The sequence below is a fragment of the Equus caballus genome, chromosome 18 (assembly GCF_041296265.1).
Source record: "Equus caballus isolate H_3958 breed thoroughbred chromosome 18, TB-T2T, whole genome shotgun sequence".
Taxonomy (NCBI): Eukaryota; Metazoa; Chordata; class Mammalia; order Perissodactyla; family Equidae; genus Equus; species Equus caballus.
In genome coordinates this window covers 53,455,465-53,470,461 of record NC_091701.1, presented here as the reverse complement: position 1 = coordinate 53,470,461, position 14,997 = coordinate 53,455,465, and the positions used below count along the sequence as shown (strand labels likewise).

The following is a 14,997-nucleotide window of genomic DNA, read 5'->3' as shown; positions in this document are numbered from 1 at the left end:
AATTCTCTCTGTATCTGAGGTCTAGCACAGTTCGGGGCATATAGTAGCTAACTATTTATTGGATGAATGAATGCCTGTTATCTTTTCTTCCCTCATGTAATAGAGGAAGAGGAAGAGATGGCTGTGCTTCATCAGCTAAATCTCTAAGTGCTGTGGATTATCATCCCCTCCTGACTTCTTAGGGACTTCACTCCTGTGTTTTCAACCTCTCTCTCTGTAATGGATCTTTCTCATAAGCATTTTAAACATATTCAACTCTTTGCTATCTTTCAAAACAAAATACTCCCTCTCCCTGACTTTCTTCTTTGGTCCACTTTACTGCCATGTTGCCGTCTCTCTCTCAAGCCAGACTTCCTGAAAAGCTTATCTATACTTGTTATTAAACACTTTCTCGCTTCTTGCCCACTTCCTTAGTTTCTTTCTTGATTTATCTGCAGTATTTGATGTTGAACTTGAAACATATTCTTTCTTTTCTTTAATGTAGCACATTTTCCTGGCTACTCCTTTCCTTTGCAGGTTCCTCCTCTTCTGCCTGTTCCTTAACTGTTTGCATTCATCATAGGCCACTTTCTCTTCTCATTCTACTCATAGTCCTTGAGTGATCTAACCTCCTTCTTTGGATGGACTCACTGTATATCTTCTGATAACTTCTGTAATCTCTAGCGCAAACCTCTTTTTCTGGACCTTCTCCGGTATTTCCTGTCTCAGTGAATGGCACCACTATCTACCCTGTTGGCCAGGCTAGAGTCCCCTCTTTCCTCATTTTTTCCCCCTGATTCTTGATTGTGGTTATTCTGATAAACTAGTTTTACACTCTTTGAGGTATTTTTCCTGACTGATGGTTATTAGTGCAGTACATTAGTATGGTATAAATTCAGGAGATATTAGGCACATTTGATTGTTTAGGCTACTTTTGCCCCAATTATTACTGACTGATACAGATCTAAAATAATAAATTTCCATTAAGATTTTTAGTTCACATAAATCAAATAAAAATTTATGGGAATTTATGTTTTACCAAAGATGGTTATGTTCAATGTTTGTTCTAAATCATACATTATTTTTTTAAAAAAGAAGCTGTGGGCCTGGCACTGTGGTCAAGTGGTTAAGTTCATGTGCTCCTCTTCGGTGCCCCAGGGTTTGCTGGTTCAGATTGTGGGCACCACTCATTAAGCCATGCTGTGGTGGCATCCCATGTAGAAGAGCTAGAATGACTCGCAACTAGGATATATAACTATGTGCTCTGGGGTTTTGGGGAGGAAACAAAGACAGAGGAAGATTGGCAACAAATGTTAGCTCAGGGCCAGTCTTCCTTAAAAAAAAAAAAAAAGCCATTTCTGAGATGAAAAAACCTCTTAGTTTCACACAGAAAATAAAGTTGTATCATTGTCGATATAAATAAAGATGTTTGGTTCTGCTGAGAAAACAACATAACTTCTTGTCATATCCACTCTTCTTCACCATTGCATGCTCATTTTGTTTCCCAGTCTGATTTATTTTTAAAACTTCTTGGAAATAGAAACTGTCTCTCATACCTGTGTACCTCTGTCCACAGTGATGTTGTGGCCATCATAGATATTTTAGTAATGATTGGCTTTAAAGCTTAAGTTTGTGAGTAACAGTTTCAAGTGAATGACACCTTCTTTTGTATTCACATATAGTGCCTATGGATAGTCGTAAATGATACAGGTTGTGAAAGAGGTTAAAGGCATTAGAATCTGTTCCAATCTGAATCGACCACTGGATTTACTGACTAACTGAAAAATTATAATTGAAGTTTCAGATTATTTATGACTCAGTTTGCTCAAAAAAATTACTTGATTTTCTTAATGAGTCTTTTAAAAAGCAAGCTCTCTTGATGGCTTTATTCCCTTTTTGGCTTAATCTCTGATATTTAGAGTAAAATACATTGCTTTGAAAGAAAGTCACAACAAGGAGCGGTGATTATGCTCCACAAATAGACAATTTTTGACTTTTACATAGTATTCATTTTACCTTAGAGAGGCTCAGATCTCATGCTATTTTTTGGGCCAGTGGGCTGCTTCTCATCTGTATTTGTTTTTTTTCTTTAGATATTAGGATCAAGGAAGAAGAACCTGATCCTGAAGAGTGGCAGCTCAGTGGTGATTCTACATTGAATACCAATGATCTAACACACTTAAGAGTACAGGTGGTAGATGAAGAAGGGGACCAACAACAAGAACGAAAAAGATTTCGGAGGGTAGCTTGCACCTGTCCCAACTGTAAAGAAGGTGGTGGGAGGTATGCATACATGAAACATACTCTTATTTTTTTTTCAAGACTGCTAATATCATCACTCTAATTTTTGAAATACTGCATGTCATGTCACTTAATTATGGGAAATTATTTATTACATGATCATTTTGTGTGTGTGTGTGTGTGTGTGTCTGTATGAGTGTGGCAGAAAAATAGAACAAAATACATGAAATTGAATTTTCGGATCTAAATGCATTTTTTAAAACTAAAGTTACTTAGTTTGCTTAAAAAAAAAAGACAAAAACTGTAACAGGTGCCATTTTGCAGGCCCATATCAGAAATTAGCCTATTTGCAAACCAGCAATGAGATTCAACATAAAAAGTTGATTCTTAGAATGGCAGTTATATAAAAATAAGAAGTTCAGAAATAGTTGATAAGCATAAGTATTTTCCATTTTCAACAGAAATGAATAATAAGCCTTTAATGATAGAATTAAAAAAATCAGAACTATAGTATTTCAATTCACTGTTTTTAAAAATGACATTAAGACAGAATAACATGACAGCAATAAACTCAAATCAGATCAGTAGTTACATTAAATATTAATGGGTTAAGCTTAATAATTAAGAAATTGAGACTCAGATCATATTTTTAAGATACAGAATGCAGCCTTATGTTGATTATAAGGAACATCTTAAATAAATTGGCACAAGAATGTTGAAGATAAAGGGGTGGAAAAAGATTTATTAGGTGAATGTTAATAAAAAGAAAACTTGGATAGCAATGTTAATCTCAGATGAAGTGGGATTAAAGTGAAAATCATCAAATGGATAGGTAGGGATATGTTTCTTAGTAATATAAAGTTTTCACCAAGAAGAGTTAATAGTCAAGGTACCTTTTCCCCACAACTTTGAAATATATAAAGTAAAAACTGATAGAACTCTGAAGACATACTAGCCAAATAAGTCCCCAGTCATAGTGAAAGGCCTTAACGTACTTCTCTCAGAAACGCAAGGTTTAAATAGACAAAAAATACTGTTAATATAGTTAATGGGCTTGATCTAATAGAGCCTTGCCTTTGTGTTGTTCTTATTAGTTGATTTGCACATTGGCCGTTCGCAATAATAGTATTGACTAATAACTACTAACATTGAGAGCTTACTGTGTTCTAGACAGTTTTGTAAGTGAGGCACAGAGAGCTTGAGTGACTCTTACAAACACACACAGCTGGGATTTGGACCCCGTTTCTTACTCCAGAACCTTAACCACTATACTGTCCTGCCTCCCAAGTGGATTTGCTTCTCCATCTGATCCTTAGATATTTGTATTTACTGGTAATTAGTTGTTTGAAATTTTATTTATTCTTTGAAATGTTTTGGTTAAGTGTGAAATTCTGGTTAGGCAATAACTTTGAAATTTACTCTCATTTTTAGAGGAACTTTAAAGATAAATCGTTGGTGAAAATCAAATCTAATTTGAGGGTTAAGGTCTACCCTCTGTTTTATTTATTCTTTTCTTTAAAATGAAAATCTTTTAAATTTATGTTATTAAACTAATACATGCTCATAAAAATTCATAAATATAGAAGAGTATTAAAAGAATACCAAAATCCAGCCCACTTTAAGATAACCACTGTAATATATCCTTCCAGGCTTCACATGTATTTTAAAGTAGAATCATCTTATTCTCACTGTTTTACATGTTTACTCTTCTTAATTTGAAAATTTTTGTGATCGTATTTCCAAGTCTGTATAGTCTACATCAATTTTTTTATCGCTGTATAGTATTCTGTTGGATGGATGTATAAGGATTTAACATTTTGGGGAAGAATTTATTGTCATTCTGATCCTTACACATACATCTTTGTACATTTGTCTGGTTATTTCATCAGTGTGAGTTGGCAGTAGTGGAATTGTTAGATCAAAGGAATTATCTGCTGGAAAGGCTGTTTCAGTTTATCAGTTTTGTAGCCCCACTAGTGGTGTATGAGAGTATCTGTTTTCCCACACCCTTGCCAACAGTGGATTTTATTATTTTTTAAATCCTTTGAAAGTCTCACAGATGAAAGAAAAATAATACCTCAATATTGTTTTACGTAGTATATTTTTTGTTACTTCTTGAGATTGAACATTTTTTGTATGTTTTACCATTTTAAAATTTCTTTTCTCTTTTGTGAATCTGTTAATTTATATGTTTAACTCTGTCATACATGCAGATATTTTTTCCCCAGTTTTATATTTCCTTTCAACTTTGTCAGTGGTTTGCAAAATGCCTCGTTACACAAGTAAAGAGTTCCATCACTTAAAGTTTGCAAACTTTTTTTAAGCACGGAAGTTTTAGTTGGTTAGTCTTTATGAGATGCTTTGTTATCATACTATTAAGTTCCCCCTATCCTGAGGATTATAAAAATACTTTTATTTTTTCTAGAATTTTTGTGAGCTCACTTTTTAATACCTTACTTACTCTAAGCAATAAAAATTGAAGCTCTTCAGAAAAAAACTGTAGTATTTCTTAGAGCTCATTTGAACACAGTTCAACTAGTGTATATGATAGGCATAATTGTATCATTGACAATTGCTGCATCTAATTAATAGGAGCATAACATATAGTAGTAAAGCCAGAATATTCCACAGTGTTCTGCAAAGGTGAGATAGGTGATAGTTTAAAAATTTTAGAATATTGGCATTTTTTTCTCAGCCATATTCTCTTTAAAAAAATATGTGAAAGTGGCATCTTCAGAGAACTAAATTTTCTTCGTTTACCTTTTTGAGCAAGGTGTAAAATTAAATATAAAAATAATTATATTCATTTGGGCATTTAACCAATATTTATTAAGCAGAACCAACCTTCAGAAACTTTTTACTCTAGTAGAAGAACAGTAATTTTAATAAAGTAAGATAAATTCTAAAGGGATTATTGTTATGTAGGTTTTGTGTGGATTAAATATCATTCCATATTTTAAAAATTATTTTGCAAAATCTGTTTTCTCTTCTGTCAGCATTTCAGTTTGTGTCCTGTTTCTCCCATCCTAAGCAAAAGAAAAACTCGACTTACTTTTCTTAATCCGTCTACCCAGAATTTAGCTTTATTTATTCTGTGTCACTGTATTTTGGCATTATTGTTGAGAACACTTTAAGCAATTAAGAATAGAAACTTAAAATTGTTAGTTTTTCTGGGTTATATGATAGTTATTAGTGGTGTAATTTTGTAAATCAAGAAGAAAACTTATGGCTAAATCTTTTATCATCTCAATTTTCTTGAGAAATTCATTTCAGTCCTCTTTCAGATCACATGCCATAAATTCCTATCTAGCATAGCTAGATCTTATCTTGAATAAAATTTCCTTTTTAAATAGAAACTTGGACCTGGGTATTGGGCTTTTCCCTTAAATTAAAACATATTTGTGTGTGCCCCTGTCTCAATTTTTTTTCTTTCTTAGGTGCCTCTATCCCATTTTCAAACAATGAATATTTCTCATTTCCTTACAATTCAGTTGAAAATATCTTCCCCTGACTTCTTGGTTCTTTGAGAATGCAGATGAGTTGCTGTAATTTGTTGTAATCTTGTGCTTTGTTAGTGCTCTCGAGCTAGATTTTGCTAAATTAGTAAAAGGGCACTTTTGAGTTTATAAAAAGCACGTTGATTCACCTGAGTGATAGCTTAGAAGAGAGGCAAGAAATCAAGAGTACAAGAGTGAACTGAATTGGGGTCTCTGTGAAATTGCTATGGTGAACACAATATGTAAAATTGGTTTGTACACCAATAGCCACGAACATTGCTCTTTTTCTTAGGGCTATTTAAGAATAAAATTTAAAAAGCTAAATTAAATGGAAACAATACTGCCTTTGGTTAAGACTTTGGCATTGCAGGTGAGCCAGAAAAACCTGTTTCACTCAACTCAGCTCTTTGAAGAGAGTTGTAGAAATTGGGGGTGGACTGGAGCAGAAACTAGAATTGTTTTAGATTATGACATCCTTGCCCTTGAGACAACAGCATGACTCCTCCTTGTCTTTACTTATGCTATTCCTCTGCCTGGAATGCCTTCCCTCCTTTCTATCTAAATCCTACCCACCTCCTCCATGAAGTCTTCTCTAACTACTGGAGCCCACATTGATGTCTCCCTGTTCAGAACACCTATGGCATCTAACAGCCAGCACTGCACCGTTTAGCACTGTTTGTCCTATGGCAATTTCACATGCTACTGAGTGTGAGTACATTAAAATATAAATGTGGGGAAATATGCATTTTTCCAGTAAAATTTGAAAAACGATAGGTGTGTTATATACAGGAGGATTTGCAGGTTTATGGAAGGTTTACAGGTTGTATGTACCTAGACCGTGAGATTGGGGGAGGAGGGGAAGTTGGGGGGATCTTAAATGTACCTTTTTTAAATTTCAGAGAAATATTGCAAAGTTTGTATGATATAATTTTGACAGTCAATGAGTCCAGAATGTCATGTTTTTTTATAAATTCATTTATTTTTCTTCAGTTACTAGCCTAGTTTTTTTTTAAAGCTTGAGTAATAACATTTTCTGTAGTGTTTAGTACTATTTGACTGTCAGTTCTGGAATCAAAAAAGGTTTCTTCTTGCTTATGCTAAGATACCTATGTTCACCAAATAAGCACGTATCTCCCAAGCCCTGTTCTTGGTATCAAATACTGAAATGTAACAAATGTCAAATTTTGCGATGTGGAGAAACTGTATTTTATCTGTGATGTATAATTTTGAGTATCTTTGCATGGTTAATATGGAGGGGATTTTAAGGGTAAAGATAATTTTCATTTGTATTTATTTCATACAGTGCTTAAGGGAGCTAAGACAATAGCTTTGTCTAGTTTTTTTCCTTGATTTTCTCTAAGTCAGAGTGTGGCCATGCAAATATATGAATAAATCTGTTTAAATGATGTTAATTTAAAGTCTGCTTAAGGTGCCTATCTACCTTTTAATTGTACCTGTGATTAGTTATGCATTCATTCTTGGTTTATTTACTTTTTAAATTAGCTGACATCATGACTTTGAATAGACCATTTAAATGGTTTTCTATACAGCTAACTTAATTGGATTGGGCCTATGCATAGAATTTGTTAATGGTTCTGACAGAATAATAAATAGCTTTATTATACATTCTTTATGTATGAAGTGTCCTTTTAAATTTTATAATTCTTGAGCATATTTACATTTGGACAGTAATCACATTAATTCTGGAGTAAAATTAATGTATAAAATACATGTTTGAGATATATAAATTTTTATTTAATTTGTGTTTAAATGGTCTTGGTTTATGATTGACCTCATGGTGATAATTTCTTCTGTTTGAAATTCAAGGAGGGGGTGTATGATATAAGTGGTAATGTCCATGTGAATATTTTCATGTAAGTATATATTATTCTGTGTATGTTTTTTAGAGGTACCAATCTTGGGAAAAAGAAGCAACACATTTGTCATATACCAGGATGTGGTAAAGTCTATGGGAAGACCTCACATCTGAGAGCTCATCTGCGTTGGCATTCTGGGGAGCGTCCTTTTGTTTGTAACTGGTTGCTCTGTGGTAAAAGATTTACTCGAAGTGATGAATTACAGAGGCACAGAAGAACACATACAGGTTACTAATATTTACTTTTAACAGACAAAAATGAATTACAGGGCTACATACTACCTTGAAATTTTCTTTTGTAGTATAACTTACTGAACTGAATCTTTAAAATATGACCAATTATGTCAAATTTTTTATCTTCAGTAACACCAGTTTAAAAACACTCATTCCAACAAGCCAGTATTTTGTAAAATAATATTTTCATATAGACTTTGGTTAACCTTTTTGTTTTGTTTTGATGTTGTTGAATGTCTTAAGCCCCTTTATGCTATTATTGTTTGTTATGTTAAGGTTTTAAATTAGTTGTCTGCTTTTCCTCTTGACCTGTCTTATTCTTTCTTCCTCCTCCTTAACACTACAATAAAGTATAATTCCTTTTCGTCTGATAAATTCAGGTATTTCACCTTTTCTCTTGTTTTAATATCTGTGAGGTAAGCAAAAGACTTTTCATTGAGGAGTAACCAAGGCTCCATTGATGTCAAGACTCATTTAATTGTTTTTACAAAGCATTGTGTGGTTGTTACATGAAACGGACCTAGGAATAACCCAAACTGAATCCTAACTTAGTATAACTTAGAGGTAGTTTTCTCCTGCTACCATGAAATAATCAAGGTGTTTGTCAGTCTCTTCCCAGCACTGAAGAAGTGAAAAATACACACAGTCCCTAGAGAGCCTAGAAGGAAGAAAGAAGTATAGTGAAATGGAGAACAATATGGATTTTGAAGTCCCCTAGCTCTGGACTCAAGTCCAAGTTCTCTGTTAGATTAAGCAGATAAGCTGTCTCCGACTCTTCTTTCACACCTCCTACATTAGCTTTAAATATATAAAATAGCCTCTGAAGTATGTAGTAGTATGCATATTAGATGCTCTACTGGTTTGGTTTTTTCCCAGTTTTATTGAGAAATAATTGACATACATTATAAGTTTAAGGCATACAGCATGATGGTTTGATTTACATCTATTGTGAAATGATTACACAGTAGGTTCAGCCAACATCCTTCTTCTCACAATAAAAAGAAAAAAAGGAAAAAAATTTTCTCCTGTGATAAAAGCTCTTAACTCTCTTGACAACTGTATACCCCATGGCAGTGTTAGCTATAGTCGTCATGTTGTTCATTACATCCCCACTGCTTATTTATCTTATAACTGGAAATTTGTGTTGTTGATCACCTTCCTCCACTTCTCACTCCCCCCACCCTTTGCCTCTGGTAACCACAAATCTGATCTCTGTTTCTGAGTTTTTTATTTTTTAAAGATTCCACATATGAGAGATCATACCATATTTGTCTTTCTCTGTCTGACTTATTTCGTTTAGCCTAATGCCTTCAGGGTCCATCCATGTTGTTGCAAATGGTAGGATTTCCATCTACTTGTTTTAGTTTCTGTCTCACTTATCAGATAGGTAGACACGTGAGATTAACTTGTTTGCAACAAACAATATAAGAAAGTAGATGAAGTATGCTCAGAAGCAGAGATTATTATTACTTGGGATAGTAAGGCATTGTTGGGCAGTGGGCTGGGATAGTAGACCTTAAGATGGCCCTGTAACAGAATTTTCTTTAGTGGAATTTGATCAGTATATAAAAAGGAGTAATGTAAAAGGATAAAAAAGGTCTGATTAAATAAATGTGGGAAACACTGGGTTAAAAGAGGGTTACTACAGGTACCTTCAAGGCAGCACCTCTTAGGACCTTTAGTTGAATGTTAATGAGCATCGTGCATCTCTAAGTTGGGGCAGGGGAGGGGAGTGTGTGGTGTGTGTAGTATTTCCCAACCTCTTTTGATCACTGTGCCTTTTGCCATGGAGTATCTCTCAGGACTAGTGTTCCAAGAGTATCTTTGGGAAATACTTTCTCAGAAAAAAACAATACTGTGAATAGAAGAGGTGGGAGACCATTTGACTTGAGTGAGGATGAGATTTTATATAACACATTTCTGTTAAGTAGGGTTGAGCCACATTATAGAGGTCCCTGTAAGTTAGGCAGTAGAGAATCTAAACTGTTTAGTTATCTGCAAATTACTCTTGCATTCCCCTACCACTTAGTACGATGGTGAAGTTTTGTACCGCAGTAAAATTTGGAATCTAAGGAAGATTTGTCCAGCATTGATTTGTTGGATTAGAGAAGGAAAGACTAGAATGTCATTGCAGTATGTTCAGGTATGAGGTCTGATGAGGACCTACTTAGAGTAGAGGTGCTGGCACAAGAGATAGGTAAGATATTTTGAAGAAAATATTAGATTTGTTTATTGTTTGATTTCTCTCTGGATTCCTTTTCGGTTGACCTTTTGCCTTTTCTTCCAATAATCCTCTTACACAGTTGGTCTTCATAATAGAAGTTCCATCTGTCCTTTGTATTTTAAAAAAGTATTTTATTCATGCTGGAAAATAAACTTAGACCTCACCTCAGGGTTTTATTAACTTTTTTGTCATGATATATTAGACTTGCTCTTGATTATTCTAGCTGAAATCAATTCAGCTAGCCATCTCCATTATTCTTGGGGTTACTCAATCTTATTGAACCTCAAGCTTGCATCTTTGCTTTAAAAGTACTCTGGTTATTTGAATTGAGATTTAAGAGTTGAAGCTTTAGTATCGTGTATATGACATGTTAATATCTTAAATATAACTTAAAACAGTGTACTTTAAAGAATGTGTTACCGATGGTTATTTTTTAGCTAGTATCTTGTAACATGTTTCAAAACAAATTATTAGCATAGTTGAGGCATTACAGTCTTATCTGAATATCAGTCTGTAATTTAATAAGTTGGTTGTTTCTCATCAAAAAGTAAAGATGACATGTATTTTGAGGAAAAATAGTCTGTGAGAGAGATCTTGCAGGGGGAAGCAGCTCATGAAACTAATACAATTTTTATTGAACTCTGCTCCCTGTACTGTCAGTGTTGGGTTATTTTCTTTCTCAGGGAATGATCAGTCTATTAAGGTTGAATTTTAAAAAGTAAGTAATTTAATTTTTTTCTTAACAGGTGAGAAGAAATTTGTTTGTCCAGAATGTTCAAAACGCTTTATGAGAAGTGACCACCTTGCCAAACATATTAAAACACATCAGAATAAAAAAGGTATTCACTCTAGCAGTACAGTGCTGGCATCTGTGGAAGCTGCACGAGATGATACTTTGATTACTGCAGGAGGAACAACACTTATCCTTGCAAATATTCAACAAGGTTCTGTTTCAGGGATAGGAACTGTTAATACTACCACCACCAGCAATCAAGATATCCTTACCAACACTGAAATACCTTTACAGCTTGTCACAGTTTCCGGAAACGAGACAATGGAGTAAATATTACACAAATACTTATTCATTGTGGTTATTTTTATACAGTAGTGAGAAGAATATTGTTCCTAAGTTCTTAGATATCTTTTTATTGATGTGCAAAAATTTTTGGATTGACAGTAACTTGGTTATACATGACACTGAAATGCCTTACTTTGTATGATATTCCATAGTATATTAAAAATGGTAAAATTGCATGGGTTTTGTAGGTACTTTTGGAATCTAGAAGAAATGAAATTTTACCAAGTTATATAAAGAGAAAATTGAATTTAACAATGCGAATGGTAGTCTAACCAAATGCATCAATCCTGTGTGGTTTAGTGTAAAAATGAGAACATGTTGGTATTTATCTATTGTAAGATAAAAAAGTTGGTGGGTGAAAGAAATCATGTTATGATAAAAAAAATTTTTGTAATTTTCTTGATGACTGGAATTTTTATTATGCATAACTGACAAATCAAGTTTCCAGGCAAATGTTACATAGTGTAGGCTTTACTTAGCTTATCAATTTGTCATTTTGAAGCTAATTATTTTAATTAGGTTAACTATGTACAATATTTTAAGCATTACTCTTGTAAGATTTTGAAAACTACATTTTAACATGGAACTCTAGGGATAGTCACCTTTTAAATCCTGTTGAAAAGCCATGTTTAAGATTTAATTTGCCAAAATAATGTCTTGTTAATAATTCTTTCAATAATGAAGTTGGGCAATATAACCAATGTTTAAAAAAGTTTAAAATGTATAGGTTGAGGCATTTGGGTGGTAAGAAAATGTTATAGTGAATTATCCCTTTTCTTGAATATTGGAGGACCAAAAAATAAGGTGTATTGCGTCTTAGCAGTGATTTTTTTTTTTTTATCCAATCTCGTTTCCAAAAACCATATGTCTGCCAGGGCCTTAAAAGCCATCATGTAAATTACCAGTAAAGTATAACATATGCAAACATAACAAAATCACTTCCATAGTGACGATACTCCAACCATATGGATATTAGTCATAGAAAACTAGAAGTTTTATGATATTTTTTTAAGTCTTTTTTTTTTTGTCTAGGTAGTCAGTCTGCACTTAAATATCAACCATTTTCCTTTTTTGCTTCTTCCCTTAAAATTTATATGTATCCAGTACATTTAATTGAGAAATGTATGTTTTTTATTACGCTGTATTTTCTTTTTATTTTTTAATTATTGTTTATATTTTCAATTATTAAAAAATGTACAAAGTAAAGTTTCATCGCTGGTCTTGTGAGAGCTGTACGGTGTGTGCCCGTACGCAGCAGTTCACCTACTTCAGAAATTTGGAATCCTGTTCATTTGTTGTTCTTAAGACCACCTCAAATTTAAAGGCTACCTTATTGTACGTTTAAAGTGTATTATAACAGTGTGGTAGTTAATAAAACACTATTTTTTTTTCTTTTGAGTTTGTTGTATTCCTATGCATTTAAAATATTGCAGTGGTAATCGGGTAAGAAAATCCGTGTGGTTCGTTTTTCTTCAACTTACCTTCGGTTTGCAGATTCTTGATTTCAGACACTGAAATTACTGTAAACAGGTATATTTACTTAAAAAAGGAAGAGTAGAGGCACTAACAGATTATGAATTTTTCACCTAAGAATGAGCTGCTTATATACAGGTTTTGAAAAAATTCTTTTAACTCTTAGCCCACATTGATTCTTATCAATTTTGTCAATGCAGAATCTTATTTTGCAAACCTCTTTTTTCTTTTTTGTCCCCTTGTTAAGACACTGCAGAATATTTTGATTTATCAAAAACTTGAATTTACATGAAGATTCTTGGAAATAATAACATAAGACAAGCTGTGGCAGCCGTGTCAAGAGTTATTTGAAAAGGTTATGTTTTGAATTTATATATCTCTAATTATGATAAAGGCTGGATAGGAGGAAAGGGAAAATTAACAGAATATTGATATGACTTTTTAAATTAGAAATCCAATTACTTTCCACATGTGTACAGTGGGAGTAAAGATTTCCATTGTCTGTTTTCCAGACCCAGTCTGACACTGTCAATAATATCTTTGAATGCATAGGACAACTGTAGATACACATAGAAACACAGTTTTTCTAAATGTGAGACTTAAGCTTGTGATGTGGTACAGGAAGTGTTACTTGGAATTATAGAAGCTAATCAATGGAATATACAATTTTGAAGTTACAAGGATTAGAATTTGAATCTTCAAACTCCTTTAGATAATTTTTAGAATTGTTTTTATTATTTAGGATGTGTGAAGAGGTTGCCCATTTGACAAAATATCCATTAAATCAGAGGTTTAAACAACTTTTTAGAGTGTGATAGTAGAGATGTTTTTAGATAATATTGAAATTTCATAGTAAGTTTATAGAGGGTTTTTGGTCCATGAGCTTCTAAGCATATTTTATCAGTTCTTAGAGCATGAATGCAATGAAGAAAGTAAGTAGTCTTGAAGATTACTTAAGTAAGTTGTTAGATTTTTTGAGTGCCCACCAGGAATATACCAGTGATCTTTGGATCTTCAGCCAAAGAAAGAAATCAAAGTTAGTTCAACGTCAGCCTTGTTAACTTGAATCTTCCTATTTTTGCATTAAAAAATGTTGAAGAGACCCTGGAAACTTCATATTTGAAGAATTACCCTGCAGCCATTTTTTTCTAATTATAAAATCTATTAGTATTGTGTATGAATATAACATTTCTTAGTGTAAGTATACTCTTTAATAGGTGTTTTCATCAATTGCTTTACTTTTTCGAAGGCTAGACTTAGTGCATATTTAGTATATTTACGTACAAATAATTCTTATTTATCAGAACATTCTCATCCAGTGGACTAGATGTCTATACTCTGTATACCTCAATTTAAAGGAAATATCACTTAAGAAAATTTTGTTTTCTGTAATTGAGACGTAATGACTTTGAGAAGTAATTCAATTAATCAAAAAGCACATAAAGCTTTAAAAGTACGCCTATTGCAAAACGATGCTCTGTAAGTAACTTTGGGCTAAATAGTAAAAATGCTTAAGATATTTCAAAATCATGAAAATGCTTTAGTAATAAAAATATATGTACATATAAGTTGAAGGCATGTCAAACGTATTTTGTAGAAAATAGTTCTTAGTCAGTGTTACTCATCAGAAAATGCTGGGAGTATTTTAAAATGTCCACAGGCCTGGCTTCATCCTTGCCTACTAAATCTATATTTCTGGAGGTGGAGAGTATATATGTATTTTGTAACATCTCAAATGGCTTTGATAAACACTCCTTGAATAGAGCCATCCCCTGAGTATCTTAATTGTAATTCAGATCCTAATACTGACTGCTCATGATCCCACAATTTTATTTTATTAAAAATTTTATTGTATTCAATATTGTTTGAAATTTGGGGCTAATAACATTTGATTTTGAAATATATAAATTAACATGTTGGTCATGTTACCTGTTAGACAATTTGTTTTTCTGTTTTAATTAAGTTGGTAAGAATTGTTTTCAATGTAAAAACTGTTTGTTTCACTAAATAGTATGTTTAAAACTTTCTGCCCTGAATGAGTAGTAAGTCTTTTGTTGTCTGATAATGAGAACAAAACAAATTGGTTGATATCTTGGGAACAAGATTTGATATTTTAGTGAAATCACCTCCTTTATTTAGGGATGGAGACACAAAGATACATTGATTTGGCCCCATGCCTTGTTCAGATAGATTTGTATATAATCAAGTAGATTGTGATAAATATATGCTAGTGGTAGATACAGTGTTCTAGTAACTTAGAAAAGAGAGAATTCTGCGTGGAGAAGTTGGGGAAAGTCAGGCCGAGTGAACAGTGTTAACAAGTACAGTGTGATTTCTTATGGATGATAGGGGATTATGTGAGAGATGGAGTGGAAAGTTTTTGGAGGAGGGTTTG

At 33.1% G+C, this 14,997-nt stretch overlaps 1 protein-coding gene across 2 annotated transcripts in view; it reads left to right on the top strand.

The window, feature by feature from the left end:
- Nucleotides 1-12,527, top strand: part of SP3 (Sp3 transcription factor) — a 55,854-nt gene extending 43,327 nt beyond the window's left edge. For both annotated transcript variants that reach the window (XM_023622017.2, XM_023622016.2), the window contains 3 exons: nt 2,073-2,262; nt 7,625-7,821; nt 10,798-12,527. In XM_023622017.2, coding sequence (XP_023477785.1) covers nt 2,073-2,262; nt 7,625-7,821; nt 10,798-11,114 — 704 coding nt within the window. In that variant the 3' untranslated portion in view covers nt 11,115-12,527. The remainder of the gene's footprint in view (nt 1-2,072; nt 2,263-7,624; nt 7,822-10,797) is intronic.
- The last annotated feature ends 2,470 nt before the right edge of the window (nt 12,528-14,997 follow it).